Source organism: Aethalodelphis obliquidens, unplaced genomic scaffold, assembly GCF_003676395.1.
Source record: "Aethalodelphis obliquidens isolate GAN/ISIS:26980383/991018 unplaced genomic scaffold, ASM367639v1 scaffold116, whole genome shotgun sequence".
Classification (NCBI taxonomy): domain Eukaryota; kingdom Metazoa; phylum Chordata; class Mammalia; order Artiodactyla; family Delphinidae; genus Aethalodelphis; species Aethalodelphis obliquidens.
The window spans coordinates 1643811-1668412 of record NW_020838060.1 but is presented as its reverse complement, the minus strand read 5'-3'; the positions used below and the strand labels follow the sequence as shown (position 1 = coordinate 1668412).

The 24602-nt window shown below is 39.7% G+C and overlaps 1 protein-coding gene and 1 pseudogene across 1 annotated transcript in view; one reads left to right on the top strand and one right to left on the bottom strand.

The window, feature by feature from the left end:
• SNX27 (sorting nexin 27) overlaps positions 1 to 24602 on the bottom strand; it is an 84502-nt gene that overhangs the window by 25846 nt on the left and 34054 nt on the right. Inside the window, 3 exon segments of the mRNA XM_027097841.1 lie at positions 1767 to 1871; positions 3686 to 3750; positions 5357 to 5549. Of these exon segments, the coding sequence (XP_026953642.1) occupies positions 1767 to 1871; positions 3686 to 3750; positions 5357 to 5549 (363 nt within the window).
• LOC113615425 (protein FAM117A pseudogene) lies at positions 9549 to 11719 on the top strand (annotated as a pseudogene).

The following is a 24602-nucleotide window of genomic DNA, read 5'->3' as shown; positions in this document are numbered from 1 at the left end:
TCAGATCCTGTACATATCCTTTGCCATGGTATACAGTAAATATTTGGGGGGTAAAGTTTTTGTTTGACACAAAGGAGAAATAAGTACTAATATCCAGAAACCCACTAGTCTCCCTGAAAATCTTGATCAAATCAGGATTAAAGACCAATGAAAAGGCCTAAAAGAAACAATTATACCCAGCACCCAGATCATGATCTTTAAATATCATTCCTCACTGAAAGTAAAGACTCCTTGGGGAAATGACTCATTCAAGATCTAGTATAGGAAATATACAAAGATGAGCCCAGAGCATCTTGTTCTACCAAAAAGCAAGGATGCTATCATAAACAAATGGGTTGCACCACAAAAATACAGGAGCAGACGTGAAGGAGATTCCACTGACCAAAGACAGAACAATGTGAGCACCAAAAAGAATATATGTTCTTGATTAAATCATACTGAGTATCTAAAAAGCCACATGACACTAAAAAAATAATTATCTCATTGGACATCACTGGAATCAGCTAGGGCATTGATCCTTTATGCCAAAAACTGGCAATAAAAGGGAAGAATTAAATATTTATCCCCCTTTTCCTATAAACTGTATTTCAGGATACTAAATAGCCTCAGTTGATAAGGGAAAGTTCTTTACAGAAGAATTCTAGTAAATAAATGTGAAGAAATGAGAAAATTGGAAAATCAGCATTTTGCAACCCTTAATGAAATCACTGGTTAGGACAGTAATCATCAGTGATACACTTATTGGATAAAAGATCAGTGAAGAACTTAACAATGGAGACATCAGGTTATTACCATGTAAACCTACTGATTAATCACTAAAAGTAAATAACCAGATATTGTGTTCCTCCGGTTGAGAAGCAATATGAAGTATATAGCACCGATTATGAAGTATTCTCATCAAAAAGCTGAACCTGAATCTAATCAAGCCTCTAGAGAAAAATTCCATTTATAGAAAATATAAGTAGACAGAAAGGCATATTAAATGACACAAATAGACAAAAGAAGCAAACAAATAAATTCAGAATGTGGGACATTCCACAGGACACAGACCCAATTTCTGCAATAAAACAATAACATAAGGGAAAAAAGTTGGGGAAGGGAAGGGAAGGCAGACTACTCTATATTAAAACAAACATAAAAACCAAATGTTTTTTAAGGACATAAGGACCTTGTTTAGATCCAAATTATAACAAATCAACTGTTAAAAATCATTTTTAGACAATTGGGAAAACTTGACTATGGATTTATTATTAGTTAATACCATGGAAGTAGTTAATTTTTTAGGTTTGATAATGGCTTTGTGATTATGTAAGAGGAACATCCATATTTTTTAGAGATGTATACTGAAATATACACAGGTCGAAAAACATGGAATTTGCTTTAAAATATTTAAACAAAGGAAAAGGAAAAAAGGATATATAACACAAATGTGGCAAAATCTTGAGGATTATTAAATATGAGTGATGAGTACATGGAGTTTCACTGTACTATTCTATTTTCACATACATTAGAAAGTCTTTTACAATTAAAAAGAGGGGGTGCTAATCACAACCATTACAACCTGGGGATATTTATTGTATCTTTCTTTCAAGGAGGACAAAGTACTTCCACGTTAATAATCATAACATCAACAGCAGCAGCTAACATTTAATAAATTTATTACATGCCAGATACTCCAAGCTCCTTATATGTATTAACTCATTTAATCTATCTTTCTTAGTTTTAAACCAACCAATGTCAAGCCTACTTGTTCAAGTTTAATTTACCTGATATACTTGGTCTGTAGTACTGTTCTTTTTAACCCTGACTGTAACTGTTGTTCCATCTGGTAATGCAACTCTCAGCTCTACGTCAGACACACCATTGTAGTTCTGGGGAAAAGGCAGAAAAAGAGTTAATTAAAAAAAAAAAAGAATTTATGACCCAGTATATCCTCATTCTCCTTGCAACATGCTAGCTAAACAACCTAAACTTGTGATGGAAAGAAAGTGAGTTCCAATGAAAAGGGGAAAAAGACATAAGTCAATACATTTCAAGTCATAAAGCTGACTTTAGGCTGCAGCAGAAGTTAACCTTTAAGATGAACAGGGAGGAAAGAAATATGTTGAACCCAACGTGTTCATATCTCAAAACAGAAAACTTGTGTGAATCAGTCTAGGTCAAACACAGATAAGATTTTTGGCTTACTTTCAAACATTCAGAACTCACAAATGAGAAAAGAAAACAACCAAAAGCAGTAGTTTCAACAAATATTCTCTGGTTTTAAATGGTTAGGCATGCTAGATTGGCTCAAGAGGTATCCTAAGTTCCTTTCTGAACCCTGAAATAATCATGACACCTTTGAAAGGAAAAATTGATGAAACTCAGGAATCTGAGTTAGTCTGATGTCCAATTTTCTTCTAGCAAAGAGTAAACAATTCTTATCCTCCTTAATTTGAAAGAAGTCTTTCTCTCTTACTGCTTTTGAAAATTAACACATTCCTCTAACAAATTTGTGACCTTGTAATTTTTATTACAGAGAAACAACTATTTAGAAACAAGTCCATCTTCATTTACCACTTTAAAAAAACTACTATTCATTGCCTAAAACCATCCTAAGCATTACTTTGTTATAAAAGCCCTTGTCTGCAAGAAACTTATAATCTACCTGGGGAAATAAAACATATACATATAAAATAATTAGTGGATGACACACTATTTAATACAGCAGCATTACATAGTCATTCTTCTATTTAATTAATATTTATTAAGCACCTACAAAATGCCTGACATTGTGGTAAGGCACTGGGAATATAAAGATGTTCAAGATTTAGCTCTTGTTCTGAAGATCTAATGTACAGCGTGGTGATCATAGTTAACAATACTATATTCTATATTTGAAATTTGCTAAGGGGGTAGATCTGAAGTGAAGAAAGGAAGGAAGGAAAGAAGAGAAAAGGGAGGAGGAAATGGTAATGAGATGATGGATAGGTTAGTTAACTTGATTATGGTGATCATTTCACAATGTATACAGATATCAAAACATCAAGTTGTACACCTTAATATATACAATTCATATTTGACAATTATATTCAAAAAGCTGAAAAAAAAAGATTTAGCTCTTACCTACAGGTAGCTCATGATCTAGTAAAGTAAAATTATAAAGGGATCATCTGACTATATGTATAAAAAATTAGAGGGCTTCCCTGGTGGCGCAGTGGTTGAGAGTCCGCCTGCCGATGCAGGGGACACGGGTTCGTGCCCCGGTCCGGGAAGATCCCACATGCCGCGGAGCGGCTAGGCCCGTGAGACACGGCCACTGAGCCTGCACATCCGGAGCCTGTGCTCCGCAACGGGAGAGGCCACAACAGTGAGAGGCCCGCGTATCACAACAAAAAAAAAAAAAAAAAAAAAAAAAATTAGAGACTGAGATAGCAACAAGGTGATAATTATGTGTACTGACTGCAGAAGTTCTTGGTGGAATGAAAAATCAATGTGCATCCCTTGAATATCAGGGGAGGCTTCAAAGAGAAGGTGGACCTAGCACTAGGTCTTGAAGGATAAGCAGGACACATAACAAAAGGAAGTTGAAAAAACAGTCATTTAGAGAATTTATGGCAATTCAATCCATCATCGATATCTTTAATTTATTTTCCCCCACAAGGAGCCAAGAGGTAAATAGTCACTATAGTGGGTATTCACCTACCTCATCTGATTCTGATAAGAATTCCTGCATGATGTCACTCTCACCAATGACTCGTATTGAGCACACTATAGAAAACAAAGACAGAATCTGGCATGAGGCCCTAAAATCAAGAATATAAAGTCAAGAACATATCAAGGTTTAAGTATAAATCATCATTAGCAGGCAGTGCTGAGGTAGTATGCCATCCCTGACACATGATATTTTACGGCACAACAAACATTTATATAAATATGAACCAGAACAGAGGAATAATAGACGTACAAAGATGTAGCTTATTAAAAATATTAAACATAGACAAAGGAAGTTACCTGTAAAAGAGAAATAAAAGTTCAGTAAATCTAACTTTGCTGTCTTCTGTTAACTATTAATAAGCTAGACAATAGAGCAAGGGTAAGGTCAATTAGGAATAAACACAAAATTAAACTACAAAGAAAAATATCTATTTGGCCTAGGAGCAGGCCAGTAAGAGAATCATAAGCATTTAAAGCCACTTTGGAAAAAAATGGGTAGGTAATCAAGTATTAAGCTGAGCACATCTTCTCATCTTCTCACCTCACTAACTTTAACTTCAAAACAACTACAACTAAAAAAAAGAGAGAGAAAGGGAGAAGGAAGGAAAAGAAAACAGGCAGGTAGGTAGGTAATCATCTATATCTAAGAGAGTTAATTTCCTAACATTCTCCTGAGGATAATAAATTACACTGCTGATTTTACTTCATTTTATTAAAAAAAAATTGTACTCTTTCTCATTTCCCAAAGGCTGTGTTAGGAGGCCATTCCATGTTAGAGAAAAGCTAAAAATAGATGAAGTTTAACTACCTTCTATGGGGGAAATGGTTTTTCTTCAGGGATAAAGCTCTCTACCAAAGTTTAAAAAAAATTCAACTAGGTCAATTAGTTCTTCTACAAGGACACAGAATTATTAAATACCACATAAGACCATTATTCTGTTAAATTAGTATTTTAAAGAAAAGCCTATTGCATGCCTAGCAAATTATGTAACTATAACGTAGCAAAACAAGGTCTCTTCTCTGAGCCACAAACTGAACCATCTTATTCAGGAGATCTGTGTCATTTCTCCCTGCCTTTCTAGACAAACTTTTCAGCATCCACATCCAAAGACTCCTAATGTATTGTTTGGAGGTCCTGAGATAACAAATAAGTTTTAATATTTCTACCTATAACCTACTTAGAAAAAGGGAACATTAGCTTACCTACAACTCATCAAACCTATCCATGGACACGTGTAAGAGGAATAAGGAATTTTCAAGTAGGACATGCCAGTGAACCAAAATCACTTTCATAAAAATGTCTTAAATACTGCCCATCTAGTTCCCAAATCAATTTAGCATGTTGCTGAGTCTGTATATGTTTGCTGTGTGCAAAAATATAACCCTACAAATAAATAAAGGTCCTTAATGCATCAAAAAATAATTATGCATTTTTCTGTTGTTGTTAAGTGTTTGGCGAGTCAATAAAATAGGCTATTAATTGCTGTACTGAACATTTTACTCTTGGCTTCAAAGCTCAGATCATTCAACACCTAAGTCAAAAACCTGATTTACTTTCACTGTTGAGTTTCAGGAAACTTAGCTATGCAGTTTAGGAGCTGCAATATATACCTAGACCCTATTTTTACTCAAGATAGTAGAGTTTAATAGGCTGGCTTACCTTTTTCTAGATATTCTTCCAACCCCCGACGTCGGGCATCTAATTGCTGTTCTGATAAAGAGAATGGCCACTTCCCTGGAAGTCGGGGAAATGTAAAGTTGGCAAACTCTCTCTTCAGGTTCTGGTGTAGGATGGCAAACTCCCGGTACCGCTTAGAACACAACTGCCTCCCTGCCATGTAAACATTGTATACCTGGTGAGGGTGAAGAACAAAAAAAAGCCTACTTACTGCAAATTAAATCACAGAATCACCTACAGTCAGGCTCAGATTGATACCGGTTAGGTATATTCTGATACACACTTAACAGAGAATATATGTTCAAGGTCACTGTAAAACAAGATTTACTTTTAATAAAGATGCCTGAAATTATATGTACAAAAGAGGGCTACTGCCTTCAGGGGGCCCATGATCTTATTTTTGATATTACAATTACCTCCAACACATTGTTTTAAATATCTTCAGAGGCAATTACCAGATTTTAAGGGTAGATTTTATTTTCAGAAAGTGAAAGATCATTCAAAGCCAATGTGGTAAGTAAAGTGAATGAACAAGCAGGCAAATTTGGAGAGAGATGTAAAAAATTAGAATTGATTATAAAGCAATGTGACTAATATTTGTGTGTGAACCACACTTCCAAAGACAAGATCTAAAACTGATGTAAGCAATAGTGACATTTTTGTTACCAAATAGATCATTTTTGCAAAAACTCCTTTCCTGAAGTCAGATATCCCTAGTTTTGTTCTTCTCCCTTCCATCATTAAAACAGGGTTAATAAAAAGTTGAAGAATAAATGTACTCTAAGGACCTCCTCATATAAACAGTTAATAATCCTCATAAAGAAATAGGTAGAGGGACTTCCCTGGTGGTCCAGTGGGTAAGACTCCGAGCTCCCAATGCAGGGGCCCTGGATTCAATCCCTGGTCGGGGAACTAGATCCTGCATGCATGACACAACTGAGAGTTCACATGCCATGACTAAGAGTCCGCATGCCACAAATAAGGAGTCCGCACGCCACAACTAAGGAGTCCGCACACCATAACTAAGAAGCCCACATGCCGCAACTATGAGCCTGCATGCCGCAACTTACAGATCCCGCATGCCACAACTTAAAAGATCCCGCATGCCACAACAAAGATCCCACGTGCCACAACTAAGACCCAGCACAGACTAAATAAATAAATAAATATTTTAAAAATAAAAAAGAAATAGGTAGAGATTTCTGTCTACTGTTCACAGATGCATGCCAAACTTCTAGAACAGGGCCTGGCACACAGTAGGCACTCAGTAAATATTTGATGAAGAAATGAATGTATGTATGTGTAATTCTTAAATATGTGTCCTCATAAAGGAAAGTGGTGGGATGCATAATCCAAAAACATCAAATAATCTAAGTTACTTTGTATTCTCAGAACATATCAAATTATGCAGAGATGGGAAAATTAGCCCCAAATCACATTTACTGGCTTAGCAAAAATCATTCAAAAATTTAAATGTGCACAAAATAGGTCATCTACTCATGTAATCAAGACTTAGTCACTGAGCATAGAGAACAGACTGGTGGTTGCCAAGGGGGAGGGGGTTGGGGGAGGGATAGAGTGGGAGGTGGGTGTTAGCAGATGTAAGCTTTTATACACAGAATGGATAAACAACAAGGTCCTACTGTACAGCACAGAGAACTATATTCAATATCCTATGATAAACCATAATGGAAAAGAATACAAAAAAACGTATATTTATGTATAACTGAATCACTTTGCTGTGCAGCAGTAATTAGCACAATATGGTAAATCAACGATACTTCAATTTAATAAATAAATCAATAAAGACTTAGTCACTGAGAATGTATACACCAAAGCCCTTCCTTCAATCTCAGGAAGAATCTTTTCCATGCTTCTGTGATTTAGGAAGTATAAATTAAATGCAACAATAATTTAAAAACTCCTCTCTCACAACTCTCCTCCTATGATCCCTCCCCTACTTGAAAGCAAAGCCTCTAACCACTATCAAATAGTGTCCAGGGATGAGTATGATCCTGATCAATGAGTTTTCTTCTTATAATTATCGCTCAAATTTATAACTGATTGTAATGAATCACACATATTACCAAGTATTCCTTCTTAAGTACAAAAGCATTAAAAGGAAAACAGTCTTCCCCTCAGACAAGACCACACATTCTCTTAAGGGCAGGCAGTCTCAAGAAAGTCTTATTCAGTCAACCTGGTCTTATATACTTACTTCTCAAACTAAACTTCCCAAATTTCTCAAGAACATCATCATTCCTTTGCTTAAAAAGCAAGTCTACAACCCTACTGGTGTTAAAAATCAGTCTGAGTTCCTCACACAAGGAAGGAAGGAAGGGAGTAAAGCTAGCTTAGTGGCATTGGTGAATTAGGTATTCCCCAATGTCTTCTTCCAGGGAAGAGTAGACTAGGTCTTTGATAACACACAGAAAGACTATGACTGGATTTCCTCAATGATGATGACTTGAGTGATCGCAAGTCTAGAAAAACATTTCCTAGGGTAGAAAGAACCCTACAACTTGAGAGGCCTTTGTGACAATTTCAATCCTAAAATTTCAGTTTCTTATAAGGTGAGAAGAGTAACATCAAATAGCCTCTCACCACCCACCTCTTTCCACTTAAATGTGAAGTCAAAGGGAACAGAACTATAAATAGGATGCCTGACAGTTCAGTAATACTTTAATGCAGGTAGGAATGGCTTCCAAAAGAGCCAAACCGTTGTTGTTTTTTTAACAGACCTTTATTGGAGGATAACTGCTTCATAATACTGTTAGTTTCTGTTGTACAACAAAGTGAATCAGTCATATGCATACATATATCCCCATATCCCCTCCCTCTTGAGCCTCCCTCCCATCCTCCCTATCCCACATTTCTAGGTCATCTCAAAGCACTGAACTGATCTCCCTGTGCTATGCTGCTGCTTCCCATAACTATTTTACATTCAGTAGTGTATATATGTCGATGCTAATCTCACTTCGCCCCAGCTTCCCCCTCCGCCCTGTGTCCTCAAGTCCATTCTCTATGTCTACATCTTTATTCCTGCCCTGTCACTAGGTTCATCAGTACCATTCTTTTTTTTTTGAATTCCATATATATATATATGTGTTAGCATACGGTATTTGTTTTTCTCTTTCTTAATTCACTCTGTATGAGACTCTAGGTCCATCCACCTCACTAAAAATAATTCAATTTCATTTCTTTTTATGGCTGAGTAATATTCCATTGTATATATATGCCACATCTTCTTTAACCATTCATCTGTCGATGGACATTTAGGTTGCTTCCATGTCCTGGCTATTATAAATAGTGCTGCAATGAACATTGTGGTACATGTCTCTTTTTGAATTATGGTTTTCTCAGGCTAAAACACTGATGAAAGAAATCAAAGATGACATAAACAGATGGAGAAATATACCATGTTCTTGGATTGGAAGAATCAATATTGTGAAAATGACTGTACTACCCAAATCAACCTACAGATTCAATGCAATCCCTATCAAACTACCAATGGCACTCTTCACAGAATTAGAACAAAAAATTTTACAATTCGTATGGAAACACAAACTGTTTGTAAGTTAACTGTGCTTATTAGCAAATGAGAAACATACAAAAAGAGATCACAACAGACTACTTTGTTCTTCACTTGCCCTTAAAATTAACCAAGATCCATTAGCATCCATTTCCCTGGTTTGGACACACTCATTTGCAAAGAAAATGACTGACTCCCTGCTGAATCAACTCATGAATGTCCATGATCCATGAGAAACGACCATGGTCTCATTACAAATGAAAATATCCGTCAAAAAATATATTCTCTGGACTTGAAGGAAGATTATCAAATAGGAACTAAAGACAGACACAGGCTGACAGTGCTTCTAGAATTTTTCCACCTTAATGTAAACCCTCAGACTGGCTGGCTCATACATGGAATTAGATGATGTTTGTCAAGCTTGCGATAGCACGCTGAATTTAATGATCACTGGTCACTGTCTTCTCCAACTGACCATATCCTACAAAACTTCAAAAGTTAGAATATTCATACAGATGGGCAAGAGGCACATGAAAAGATGCTCAACATCACTAATTATTAGAGAAATGCAAATCAAAACTACAATGAGAGTGTGGGGCTCGCTGTGGGGCCGAGGCAGGCCAGCAGTCAGGCGGGCGGGCGATGGCGGGGGCCGCAGTGGGCGGCAGAGGCGGAGGTGCCTGGGGGCCAGGGCACGGAGGGGCAGGGGGCCTCCGGCGGGGCTGCTCTCCCCCAGCCCCCGCCGGCTTTCCCCGGGCTGGGCTGCAGCCGCTCAGGGCCACCGTCCCTTTCCAGCTGCAGCAGCCGCACCAGCGCCGGGACGGGAGTGGCCGCGCAGCCAGCGTCCCGTGTTCCGTGGCCCCAGAAAAGCCAGTGTGTAGGCCTTAGCCACCCCAGGTCCGGCGTACATTCTCGCTGGATACCATCCTCAGCTCCTACCTTCTGGGCCAGTGGCCACGAGATGCTGATGGGGCCTTCACCTGCTGTACCAATGACAAGGCCACCCAGACCCCCCTGTCCTGGCAAGAGCTTGAAGGTGAGCGGGCCAGCTCGTGTACACACAAGCGCTCAGCGTCCTGGGGCAGCACAGACCACCGAAAAGAGATTACCAAGTTGAAGCAACAGCTGCAGAGGACAAAGCTTAGCCGCAGTGGAAAAGAGAAGGAGCGGGGCTCCCCCTCCAAGGGGACCATGCTGTGCGGGGAGCACTGAGGGCGTCCCCTCCCAGCTTCCCCTCAGGGTCCTCTGTCCTGCGACTGAGCCCCTGCCTGCACCGGAGCCTGGAAGGGCTCAACCAAGAGCTGGAGGAGGTGTTTGTGAAAGAGCAGGGTGAGGAGGAGCTGCTGCGGATCCTTGAAATCCCTGACGGACACCGAGCCCCAGCTCCCCTCCAGAGCGGCAGCTGTGATCATCCCCTCCTCCTCCTGGAGCCTGGAAACCTTGCCAGCTCTCCCTCCATGCCCCTGGCATCCCCCCAGCCTTCTGGCCAGACTGGCCGTGAGGAACACCAGGGTGCAGCCGAGGAGCTGACGTCCATCCCCAGTGACAAAGCTTCCCCTCCAGGCCACCCAGCCTTCCTTGAAGAGGGCAGCCCATCTCCAGTCCTTGCCTTTGCCGCCTCCCCTCGGCCCAATCACAGCTACATCTTCAAACGGGAACCCCCGGAAGGCTGTGAGAGACTGCGGGTGTTTGAAGAGGCCACGTCCCCACGTCCTGACCTGGCCTTCCTGACTTCCTGTCCTGACAAGAACAAAGTCCATTTCAACCCAACCGGCTCGGCTTTCTGCCCCGTCAGCTTGATGAAGCCCCTCTTCCCCAGCATGGGCTTCATCTTCCGTAACTGCCCCTCAAGCCCGGGGTCCCCCCTTCCCCCGGCCAGCCCCAGGCCACCGCCTCGGAAGGATCCAGAGGCCCCCCAAGGCCTCCTCGCTTCCATTCGAGTCTTGGCAGCGCCCCCACCGTCAGAAGAGCCTGCGCTTTTCCAGAGCTCCCTGGTGGTCTGAGGGCCCCACCCCCACTTCACCATGGAGACCAGAGCCTTGGTGGCAGGCCCCTCCCGAGCTCCCCTGAGATGAGGGATGAAGGAGCCCTTCCCTCCTGGCCTTTGAGCACTTTCATTTATTGTGTCAAAGCCCTGGGTCCTCTTTCCGATGGACCCCTGCCCCTTCGAATGTGAGGGGACCTGCCTCCTCCACTAGAAGCTGGGCAGCTCACAAGTCACACCCGTGTTCTTGTCACCCCCTCACTTGGTGGAAAACTCAACCAGAAGGTCTTGGGTCCCCCACCCCTGGGTGTGAGTCCAAAGGACAGTGTATGGGGCCCATGTCTTTATCATGGAGCAAGCTGGCCATGATTAAAGGAGAGGGGACACCACAGATTTCCTTACCTCTCCTCCCCAGACACAGATGAGGAGACCCGAATAGATTCCCCGATCCTCTCAGTCCCATCCCCCTACCTCCCTCTCATTGGAGGAGCTGACCAAAGCAGCTCGAAACGGCCATAACACTTGACCAATCCAGCTGCTGGCAGAGGGGGAACCAAGCGTTTTCCTAAGTGGCATTTTCATCTCGCTTTCACCCTAAGATTGTCTTAAGCAGCAGCCCAGCCTGCCCAGCCCCAGGTGGGTAGTAGGGGAGAGGGAGAACTGGCATTCCTCCGGGTGGCAAATGGTGACTCTCCACCCTCCACCTGCCCCAGGACTGGGCTGGATTAGAAAAATGCCTATTTTTCTTGTATCGATGTAGAAACTCTATTTTCCCCCAAAGACACTATTTTTGCAGCTGTTTGAAGTCTGTATATTTTCCATACTGCAGAGCTTACACAAAATCGAAGAATTTAATGTTCAAGTTTTATTATTCTGTGTTTAGAAGTTGTGTTTTTTTGTTTGTTTTTTGCAGATCTTGGTGTTAATAGACCAAATAAATAAGTATTCCCAGGGGAAAAAAAAAAACTACAATGAGGTATCACCTCATGCCAGTCAGAATGGCTATCATCAAAAAATCTAGAAACAATAAATGCTGGAAAGGGTGTGGTGAAAAGGGAACCCTCCTGCACTGTTGGTGAGAATGTAAATTGATACAACCACTATGGAAAACAGTATGGAGGTTCCTTAAAAAACTAAAAATAGAACTACCATATGACCCAGCAATCCCACTACTGGACATATACACAGAGAAAACCATAATTCAAAAAGAGACATGTACCACAATGTTCACTGCAGCACTATTTACAATAACCAGGACATGGAAGCAACCTAAATGTCCATCGACAGATGAATGGATAAAGAAGATGTGGCACATATATACAATGGAATATTACTTAGCCATAAAAAGAAACGAAATTGAGTTATTTGTAGTGAGGTGGATGGACCCATAGTCTGTCATACAGCGTGTAGTAAGTCAGAAAGAGAAAAACAAATACCGTATTCTAACACATATATATGGAATCTAAAAAAAAAAAAAAAAAAAAGGTACTGATGAACCTAGTTGCAGGGCAGGAATAAAGATGTAGACATAGAGAATGGACTTGAGGACACAGGGTGGGAGGGGGAAGCTGGGGCACAGTGAGATTAGCATCAACATATATACACTACCAAATGTAAAACAGTTATGGTAAGCAGCAGCACAGGGAGCACAGGGAGATCAGCTCGGTGATTTGCGATGACCTAGAAGGGTGGGATAGGGAGGATGGGAGGGAGGCTCAAGAGGGAGGGCATATGGGGACATATGTATGCATATGGCTGATTCACTTTGGTGTGCAACAGAAACTAACACAGTATTGTGAAGTAATTATACTCCAATAAAGATCTATTAAAAAAAAAGTTAGAATGTTCAGATTGCAAAGCCAGCTTCCAAGGGTAACAAGTTACAGTCCTCCTGAGATACTCTTTGCTGAGTTAGACCCCAATAAGGGAAAAGGAATGAATTACGAGTGGGCAAAGTGTACAACCTATCTCTGATCAGTGATCTAATTTTGTCTCTCTGGATTCTGCAAGTCAAAGTTTCAAACTTCAGCTTTGAAATAATTTCCAAATTTCTCAATATGTAAATGTTGAAAATCCACGCCATGCCATTTCTCTCTTTATCCTCATGAATTAATTCTATGGAATGAATGCCAGAAGACAGTAACTGATAAATTCTCACAATAGCACAAACCACTGAAGGGAAAGCAATTCTAGTAATATCTGGGCTCTGTATTCAATAGCAAAACCCAAAATTCCAGATATCAGAGATCTTTATTTTGTTGCTTCCTTAATCCCCACCTACAGATTTCTTAAGGCTTTTAAATGGTAACATCTCATTCTATGTAGGATCTGAATATTAAAATGTTCTCACTTCCTCAAACCTCTAGTAACCAACAGGAATTGTGCTACTGAACACACAGAAGAGACTCTCCTTATACAATGCAAAAGTGATTAGAAAAAAAGAATGATGACAATTTGGCCATGACAACATCACCCAAGTTCTGCTTACAAATGTCAAATAGACCCTGATCTAGTCCATGCTATTGATCTGAATGAATCTTCAATGTACATTATGATCAACAAATTGTTTCCAATGCTACCTTGCCATTTAATCTTGTTTTTAGCTGAAAATTCATCTTCAAAAGGACACATTATTTGCTATTCATAAGCTGCTTATAATAGCAAAAGGAGATACAGCTAGCTGATTTCTGGGTGAAAGGTGTAAGATCCTTAACTAAGGGATTCTTCCCAAATACTGAAGTATTTAGGCTTCTTCTTGGAAAGAAAAAAAGCAAAAGGAAACAACATGATCCTAAAGAACTTAGGTTTAGTGTGTATGTGTGTGTGTGTGTGTATGTGTTTTCCCTAATGTGGGTCATAAATGGTATCTATTTTCTTTATTTGGACCTCAGGCGTACAGAACTGGATTAATCACAATCCTTGGTTCATAACACAGTCTCATTTTGGCAAACTCTTTGTTTGGATATTTAATTTGGTTATTTTTATTTTACTTTTATTTTTTATTTTTTTGACCATGCCATACATCATGTGGGATCTTAGTTCCCCAACCAGGGATTGAACCTGTGCCACCTACAGTGGAAGCGCAGAGTCTTAACCACTGGACCATCACGAAAGCCCCAATTTAGTTATTTTTAACATTGTGAAAGCAAACTAAAAGCTAAGACCTTGACAAAAACATTTCTAACCATATAGTCTCTGCCTCCTTCACCCTATCTCCCTGTTTCTCTAACTCCCAAAATTATTATGCTCAACCATGTTTCGTTATTCCCTTGTTTTTTTTATAGTTTTTTCCTGCATTTATATGTAATCCTTATATTTTTTATTTTAATTTTTGAAGGGTATTTTAGTTTTATGAAAAGGCTATCATGCAGAATGAGGCCTTTTGGGACTTATTTTTTCACTTAGTCTCATCCACAACGTTATATATCTTTGTTGTTTATTCTGTTGTATACAACACTTCGTTGTTTCGCTTTTCAAAAATCTGTTCTGTTGATGGGTATTCAGGTTGTTTCTGGGTTTTACTACTTCTTAGTTTTGGCTATTATGAACAATGCTGCTATGAACATTTGTGCATATGTCCCCTGTAGTACATATATAAGAGATTCTCCTGGGTATACCCTACAAGAGGAACTGCAGAGTTATAAGGTATGTGAATATTCAACCTAAGGAGATAATGCCAAACTGTAAGTTAAAGCAGTTACATCAATTTTTACTCCTTTCAGTAATAATATAAAAAGATCCTCTTAATTTTTGCCAGTGGAATGGGTATGAAAAGATTTCTCACTATGGTCCTAATTTACATTTCCATGATTAGTAATGATGCTGATCATCACCTCTCCATATATTTATTGGCCAGCTGCCCAGGGATCCAGCCCCACCTACCAGTGGGTCAATATCAACTCTGGGAAACCCTGGGCCCCACAGCCAGCGAAGTCAGGAACTGGCCCCACTCACCAGCAGGCTGACACCAGCCCCAGAACCTTCCCAGGACATGGCCCCACACACCAGTCACTGGCAACTTCTGCACTAGGCAAGGCCTGGCAACTAACCTGATCAGAGGCCACCCATGCTTACCAAGGCACCCACAGTAGTCAGCCTGACACAACAGAAGGGCCCATGCAGCCCACATAGATGGCACCCCTAAAGCATAGAGGTCTGGTGACCAGAGGGGAGTATGCTGCTGGCCCATAGGCATTTCCTACATAAGGCCACTTCTCCACGATCAGGAAACATACCAACCTACCAAATACATAGAAATAAGAACACAGAATTTGGCAAAATGAGGCGATAGAGGAATATGTTCCAAACAAAGAAACAAGACAAAACCCTAGAAGAAGAACTAAGTGAAATGGAGATAAGCAATTTATGCAATAGAGTTCAAGGTAATGATCATAAAAATGTTCAAAGAACTTTGGAGAAGACTGGATGAACACAGTGAGAAGTTAGAAGTTTCTAACAAAGAGTTAGAAAATATAAAGAAGAACCAAACCGAGATGAAAAATACAATAACTAAAATTAAAAATACACTAGAAGGATTCAACAGGAGATTAGATGATACAGAGGAATGGATCAGAAAACTGGAAGACAGAGTGGAGGAAATCACTCAAGCTGAACAGAAAAAAAGGACAAATAATTTTTAAAAATGAGGACAGTTTAAGACACCTCTAGGACAACATCAAGCTTATAACATTCACATAACAGGGGTCCCAGAAGGAGAAGAGAGAGAAAAAGGTGCAGAGAACGTATTAGAAGACATAATAGCTAAAAACTTCCCTAACTTGGGAAAGAAAGCAGACATCCATATCCAGGAAGCACAGAGAGTCCCAAACAAGATCAACCCAAAGAGGACCACACCAAGACACATTGTAATTAAAATAGCAAAAATTAAAGATAAAGAGAGAATATTAAAAGCAGCAAGGGAAAAGCAACTAGTTATGCACAAGGGAACTCCCATAAGGCTATCAGTTGACTTTTCAGCAGAAACTCTGCAGGCCAGAAGGGAGTGGCACAATATATTTACAGTGATGAAAAGAAAAAACCTGCAACCAAGAATACTCTACCTGGCAAATTATTCAATAATTTGAATAATTATTCAAATCACTCAGATTTGAAGGAGAAATCAAAAGTTTTACAGACAGGAAAAAGCTGAAAGAGTTTAGCACCATGAAACCAACTTTACAAGAAATGTTAAAGGGATGTCTCTATGCAGAAAAGACCACAACTAGAAAGAAGAACTTATGAAAGGAAAAATCTCGTTGGTAAAGGCATACATACAATGAAGGTAGTTGATCAGCCACTTATAAAGCTAGTAGGAAGGTTAAAAGACAAAAGTATCGTAATCATCAATATCACAATAAGCAGTTAATGGATACACACACCAAAAAAGGATGTACAAGATGATGTTAAAAACAGTAAACGTGGGCTTCCCTGGCGGCACAGTGGTTGGGAGTCCGCCTGCCGATGCAGGGGACGCAGGTTCATGCCCCAGTCCGGGAGGATCCCACGTGCCGCGGAGTGGCTGGGCCCGTGAGCCATGGCCGCTGAGCCTGCGCGTCCGGAGCCTGTGCTCCGCAATGGGTGAGGCCACAACGGTGAGAGGCCCGCGTACCGCAAAAAAAAACCAAAAAAAAACAGTAAACGTGGTTCTTCCTAGGTGGTGCAGTGGTTGAGAGTCAGCCTGCCGATGCAGGGAACACGGGTTCGTGCACCAGTCTGGGAAGATCCCACATGCCGCGGAGCGGCTGGGCCCGTGAGCTATGGCCGCTGAGCCTGCACGTCCGGAGCCTGTGCTCCGCAATGAGAGAGGCCACAACAGTGAGAGGCCCACGTACCGCAAAAAAAAAAACAATAAATGTGGCGAGGAGTAAAAATGCAGGATTGTTAAAATGCATTCGAAATTAAGAGATCAGCAACTTAAAATAATCATATAAATAGATGGACAGATAGATTGCTATATATATACTTCATGGTAATCACAAACCAAAAGTCTATAAAAGATATACACACAAAGAAGAGAAAGGAATCCAAACATAACACTAAAGATACGGAAAGAGAGCCAAAAAAAAAAAAGAAAAGAAAAATAAGAGCCATAAAAGCAACCCCAAAACAATAAAATGGCAATAAGTACAAACCTATCAATAGTTACTTCAAATGTAAATCGGCTAAATGCTCCAATCAAAAGACATATGGGCTTCCCTGGTGGCGCAGTGGTTGAGAGTCCGCCTGCCGATGCAGGGGACACAGGTTTGTGCCCCGGTCCGGGAAGATCCCACATGCCGCGGAGCAGCTGGGCCCGTCAGCCATGGCTGCTGAGCCTGGGCGTCCGGAGCCTGTGCTCCACAATGGGAGAGGCCACAACAGTGAGAGGCCCGCATACAGCAAAAAAAAAAAAAAAAGAAAAAAAGACATAGAGTTGGGCTTCCCTGGTGGCGCGGTGGTTGAGGGTCCACCTGCTGATGCAGGAGATGCAGGTTCGTGCCCCGGTCCAGGAGGATCCCACATGCTGCGGAGCTGCTGGGCCTGTGAGCCATGGCCGCTGAGCCTGTGCGTCCGGAGCCTGTGCTCCGCAACAGGAGAGCACACGACAGTGAGAGGCCCACGTACCACAAAAAAAAAAAAAAAAAAAGACATAGAGTTGCTGAATGGATACAAAAACAAGAACCATATATATGCCGCCTAAAAGAGACTTACTTCAGATATAAAGACACACACAGGCAGAAAGTGAGGGAATAGAAAAAGGTACTCCATGCAAATGAAAATGTAAAGAAAGCCAGAATAGCAATACTTATATCAGACCAAATAGACTATAAAACAAGGTCTGTAATAAGAGATAAAGAAGGACATTACATAACGATCAATGAATAAATCCAAGAAGAAGATATAACAACTGTAAATATATATGCACCCAACATAGGAGCACTGAATACATAAAGCAAACATTAATAGACACAGAGGGGGAGAAACTGACAGTAACACAATGACAGTAGGGGACTTTAACACCCCACCTACAACAATGGACAGATGATCCAAACAAAAGATCAATAACAGAACACCAGCCTTAAATGACCCATTAGATTAGATAGACTTAACAGATATATATATAGAACATTCCAACCAAAAGCAGCAAATTGCTCATTCTTTTCAAGTGCACATGGAACATTCTCCAGAATAGATAACATGCTAGGTCACAAAACAAGTCTCAGTAAATTTAAAACTGAAACCATATCAAGCATCTTTTCTGACCATAATGCTATGAGACTAGAAATGAACTACAAGAAAAACCTGCAAAAAACACAAACACATGGAGGCTAAACAATGTGCTACTCAACACCCAATGGGTCACTGAAGAAATCAAAGAAATTTAAAACTACCTGGAGACAAATGAAAATGAAAACACAACGATCCAAAATCTATGTGACACAGGAAAAGCAGTTCTAAGAGGGAAGTTTATAGCGATACAAGCCTACCACAGGAGAAAAGAAATATCTCAAATAAACAAGCTAATTGTACACCTAAAGTAACTAGAAAAAGAGCAAACAAAACAAAGTTAGTAGAAGAAATCATACAGATCAGAGCAGAAATAAATGAAATAGAGACTAAATAACAACGACAACAACAAAACAATAGAAAAAATTGACGAAACTAAGAGCTGGTTCCTTGGTGTGACATTTTTAAAGTACTGAAAGAAAAAACCATCACCCCAGAATATTATGCCCTGTAAAAATATCTTTAAAACATAAGGGTGGACCAGAGGGCAGAGAGTAGAAGCAAGAAGAACTACAATCCTGCAGCCTGTGGAACAAAAACCACATTCACAGAAAGATAGACAAGATGAAAAGGTAGAGGGCTATGTATCAGATGAAGGAAAAAGATAAAACCCCAGAAAAACAATTACATGAAGTGGAGATAGGCAACCTTCCAGAAAAAGAATTCAGAATATGATAGTGAAAATGATCCAGGACCTCGGAAAAAGAATGGAGGCAAAAATCGAGAAGATGCAAGAAATGTTTAACAAAGACTTAGAAGAAGTAAAGAACAAACAAACAGAGATGAACGATACAATAACTGAAATGAAAACTACACTAGAAGGAATCAATAGCAGAATAACTGAGGCAGAAGCATGGATAGGTGACCTAGAAGACAGAATGGTGGAATTCACTGCTGCAGAACAGAATAAAGAAAAAGAATGAAAAGCAATGAAGACAGCCTAAGAGACCTCTGGGACAACATTAAACGCAACAACATTTGCATTATAGGGGTCCCAGAAGAAGAAGGGAGAGAGAAAGGACCAGAGAAAATATTTGAAGTGATTATAATCGAAAACTTCCCTAACATGGGAAAGGAAATAGCCAGCCAAGTTCAGGAAGCGCAGAGTCCCATACAGGATAAACCCAAGGAGAAACATGCTGACACATAGTAATCCAACTGGCAAAAATTAAAGACAAAGAAAAATTATTGAAAGCAGCAAGGGAAAAATGACAAATAACATACAAGGGAACTCCCATAAGGTTAACAGCTGATTTCTCAGCAGAAACTCTACAAGCCAGAAGGGAGTGGCATGATATACTTAAAGTGATGAAAAGGAAGAACCTACAACCAAGATTACTCTACCCGGCAAGGATCTCATTCAGATTCGCTGGAGAAATCAAAAGCTTTACAGAGAAGTGAGAGCTAAGAGAATTCAGCACCACCAAACCAGCTCTACAACAAATGCTAAAGGAACTTCTCTAAGTGAGAAACATAAGAGAAGAAAAGGACCTACAAAAACAAACCAAAAACAATTAAGACAATGGTCACAGGAATATACATATCGATAATTACCTTAAACGTGAATGGATTAAATGCTCCAACCAAAAGACACAGGCTTGCTGAATGGATACAAAAACAAGACCCATATATATGCTGTCTACAAGAGACCCACTTCAGACATAGGGACACATACAGACTGAAAGTGACAGGATGGAAAAAGATATTCCATGCAAATGGAAATCAAAAGAAAGCTGGAGTAACAATATTCATATCAGATAAAATACACTTTAAAATAAAGAATGTTACAAGAGACAAGGACGGACACTACATAATGATCAAGGGATCAATTCAAGAAGAAGATATACCAATTATAAATATATATGCACCCAACACAGGAGCACCTCAATACATACGGCAACTGCTAACAGCTCTAAAAGAGGAAATCGACAGTAACACAATAATAGTGGGGGACTTTAACACCTCATTTACACCAATGGACAGATCATCCAAAATGAAAATAAATAAGGAAACAGAAGCTTTAAATGACACAATAGACCAGACAGATTTAATTGATATTTTTAGGACATTCCATCCAAAAACAGCAGATTATACTTTCTTCTCAAGTGCACATGGAACATTCTCCAGGAGAGATCACATCTTGGGTCACAAATCAAGCCTCAGTAAGTTTACGAAAACTAAAATCATATCAAGCATCTTTTTGACCACAATGCTATGAGATTAGAAATGAATTACAGGGAAAAAAAGTAAAAAACACAAACACATGAATGCTAAACAATACGTTACTAAATAACCAAGAGATCACTGAAGAAATCAAAGAGAAAATCAAAAAATACCTAGAGACAAATGACAATTAAAACACAATGATCCAAAACCTATGGGATACAGCAAAAGCAGTTCTAAGAGGGAAGTTTATAGCTATACAAGCCTACATCAAGAAACAGGAAAAATCTCAAATAAACAATCTAACCTTACACCTAAAGGAACCAGAGAAAGAAGAAAACACAAAACCCAAAGTTAGCAGAAGGAAAGAAATCATAAAGATCAGAGCAAAAATAAATGAAATAGAAACAAATAAAACAATAACAAAGATCAATAAAACTAAAAGCTGATTCTTTAAGAAGATAAACAAAATTGATAAACCATTAGCCAGACTCATCAAGAAAAAGAGGGAGAGGACTCAAATCAATAAAATTAGAAATGAAAAAGGAGAAGTTACAAGAGACACCACAGAAATCCAGAACATCCTAAGGGACTACTACAAGCAACTCTATGCCAATAAAATGGACAACCTGGAAGAAATGGACAAATTCTTAGAAAGGTATAACCTTCCAAGACTAAACCAGGAAGAAATAGAAAATATGAACAGACCAATCACAAGTAATGAAATTGAAACTGTGATTAAAAATCTTCCAACAAACAGAAGTCCAGGACCAGACAGCTTTCCAGGTGAATTCTATTAAACATTTAGAGAAAAGCTAATACCCATCCTTCTCAAACTCTTCCAAAAAATTGCAGAGGAAGGAACACTCCCAAACTCATTCTATGAGACCACCATCACCCTGATACCAAAACCAGACAAAGATACTACAAAAAAAGAAAATTACAGACCAATATCACTGATGAATATAGATGCAAAAATCCTCAACAAAATACTAGCAAAGAGAATCCAATAACACATTAAAAGGATCATACACCATGATCAAGTGGGATTTATCCCAGGGATGCAAGGGTTCTTCAGTATACACAAATCAATCAATGTGATACAGCATATTAACAAAGTGAAAAGTAAAAACCATATGATCATCTCAATAGATGCAGAAAAAGCTTTTGAAAAAATTCAACACCCATTTATGATAAAAACTCTCCAGAAAGTGGGCATAGAAAGAACCTACCTCAACATAATAAAGGCCATATACAACAAACCACAGCAAACATCATTGTCAATGGTGAAAAACTGAAAGCATTTCCTCTAAGATCAGGAAAAAGACAAGGATGTCCACTCTCACCACTATTATTCAATATAGTTTTGGAAGTCCTAGCCACAGCAATCAGAGAAGAAAAAGAAATAAAAGGAATACAAATTGGAAAAGAAGAAGTAAAACTGTCACTGTTTGCAGATGACATGATACTGTACATAGAGAATCCTAAAGATGCCACCAGAAAACTAGAGCTAATCAATTAATTTGGTAAAGTTGCAGGATACGAAATTAATGCACAGAAATGTCTTGCATTCCTATACACTAATGATGAAAAATCCAAAAGAGAAATTTAGGAAACACTCCCATTTACCATTGCAACAAAAAGAATAAAATACCTAGGAGTAAAACTACCAAGGGAGACAAAAGACCTGTATGCAGAGAACTATAAGACAGTGATGAAAGAAATTAAAGATGATACCAACAGATGAAGAGATATACCATGTTCTTGGACTGGAAGAATCAATATTGAGAAAATGACTATACTACCCAAAGCAATCTACAGATTCAATGCAATCCCTATCAAATTACCAATGGCATTTTTTACGGAACTAGAACAAAAAATCTTAAAATTTGTATGGAGACACAAAAGACCCCGAACAGCCAAAGCAGTCTTGAGGGAAAAAACGGAGCTGGAGGAATTCAACTCCCTGACTTCAGACTATACTACAAAGCTACAGTAATCAAGACAATATGGTACTGGCACAAAAAACAGAAACACAGATCAATGGAACAAGATAGAAAGCCCAGAGATAAACCCATGCACCTATGGTCAACTAATCTATGACAAAGGAGGCAAGGATATACAATGGAGAAAAGACAGTCTCTTCAATAAGTAGTGCTGGGAAAACTGGACAGGTACATGTAAAAGAATGAAATTAGAACACTCCCTAACACCATACACGAAAATAAACTCAAAATGGATGAGAGACCTAAACATAAGACCGGACACTATAAAACTCTTCGAGGAAAACATAGGAAGAACACTCTTTGACATAACTCACAGCAAGATCTTTTTTGATCCACCTCCTAGAGTAATGGAAATAAAAACAAAAATAAACAAATGGGACCTAATGAAACTTCAAAGCTTTTGCACAGCAAAGGAAACCATAGGGCTTCCCTGGTGGCGCAGTGGTTGAGAATCTGCCTGCCAATGCAGGGGACACGGGTTCCAGCCCTGGTCTGGGAAGACCCCACATGCCACGGAGCAACTAGGCCCGTGAGTCACAGTTACTGAGCCTGCGCATCTGGAGCCTGTGCTCCACAATAAGAGAGGCCTCGACAGTGAGAGGCCTGCACACCGCCATGAAGAGTGGCCCCCACTTGCTGCAACTAGAGAAAGCCCTTGCACAGAAACGAAGACCCAACACAGCCATAAATAAATAAATAAAATTTTTTTAAAAAAAGGAAACCATTAACAAGACGAAAAGACAACCCTCAGAATGGGAGAAAATATTTGCAAATGAATCGACAAAGGATTAATCTCCAAAATATATAAACAGCTCATGCAGCTCATTTTAAAAAAACAAACAACCCAATCCAAAAACGGGCAGAACACCTAAATAGACATTTCTCCAAAGAAGACATACAGATGGCCAAGAAGCACATGAAAAGCTCCTCAACATCACTTATTATTAGAGAAATGCAAATCCAAACTACAATGAGGTATCACCTCACACCAGTTAGAATGGGCATCATCAGAAAATCTACAAACAATAAATGCTGGAAAGGGTGTGGAGAAAAGGGAACCCTCTTGCACTGTTGGTGGGAATGTAAATTGATACAGCCACTATGGAGAACAGTATGGAGGTTCCTTAAAAAACTAAAAATAGAATTACCATATGACCCAGCAATCCCACTACTGGGCATATACCCATAGAAAACCATAATTCAAAAAGACACATGCACCCCAATGTTCATTGCAGCACTGTTTAAAATAGCCAGGTCATGGAAGCAACCTAAATGCCCACTGACAGACAAATGGATAAAGAAGATGTGGTACATATATACAATGGAATATTACTCAGCTCTAAAAAGGAACGATATTGGGTCATTTGTTGAGACGTGGATGGATCTAGAGACTATCATACAGAGTGAAGTAAGTCAGAAAGAAAAAAACAAATATCGTAATATTAACGCATATATGTGGAACCTAGAAAAATGGTACAGATGAACCAGTCTGCAGGGCAGAAATTGAGACACAGATGTAGACAACAAACGTATGGACACCAAGGGGGGAAAGCGGCGGGGGGGTGGGGGATGGGGATGGTGGTGTGATGAATTGGGCGATTGGGATTGACATGTATACAATGATGTGTATAAAATTGATGACTAATAAAAATCTGCTATATAAAAAAATAAAAATTCAAAAATTTAAAAAGAAAAAAGGAATATGAAAGAGAGTATATATAGATAGATAGATAGATAGATAGATATATGTATGTATAACTGTGTCACTTTGCTGTACAGCAGAAACTGGCACACCATTGTAAATCAACTACACTTCAATAATTTTTTTTTTTTTTGCGGTACGTGGGCCTCTCACTGTTGTGGCCTCTCCTGTTGCGGAGCACAGGCTCTGGACGCACAGGCTCAGCTGTCATGGCTCACGGGCCCAGCCGCTCCGCGGCATGTGGGATCTTCCCGGACCGGGGCACGAACCCGTGTCCCCTGCATCAGCAGGCGGACTCTCAACCACTGCACCACCAGGGAAGCCCCAATAAAATTTTTAAAATAAATAAAAATCTCCTAAGGGAAAATGAAACTAGACCCTTTTAAACCCAGCTCTTATCACAGGTTTAGTTTGGGTCAAGTTGTGTCCCTGACATAACTGCACATTTTAAAAAGGTGTCAGAACACAACTTACAAACTCCGAAAAAAAAATAAAATAAGGGTGAAATAAAGCCTTTTTCAGATCAACAAAAGCTGAGAGAATTCATTGCCAGCAGATCTACACTACAAGAATAT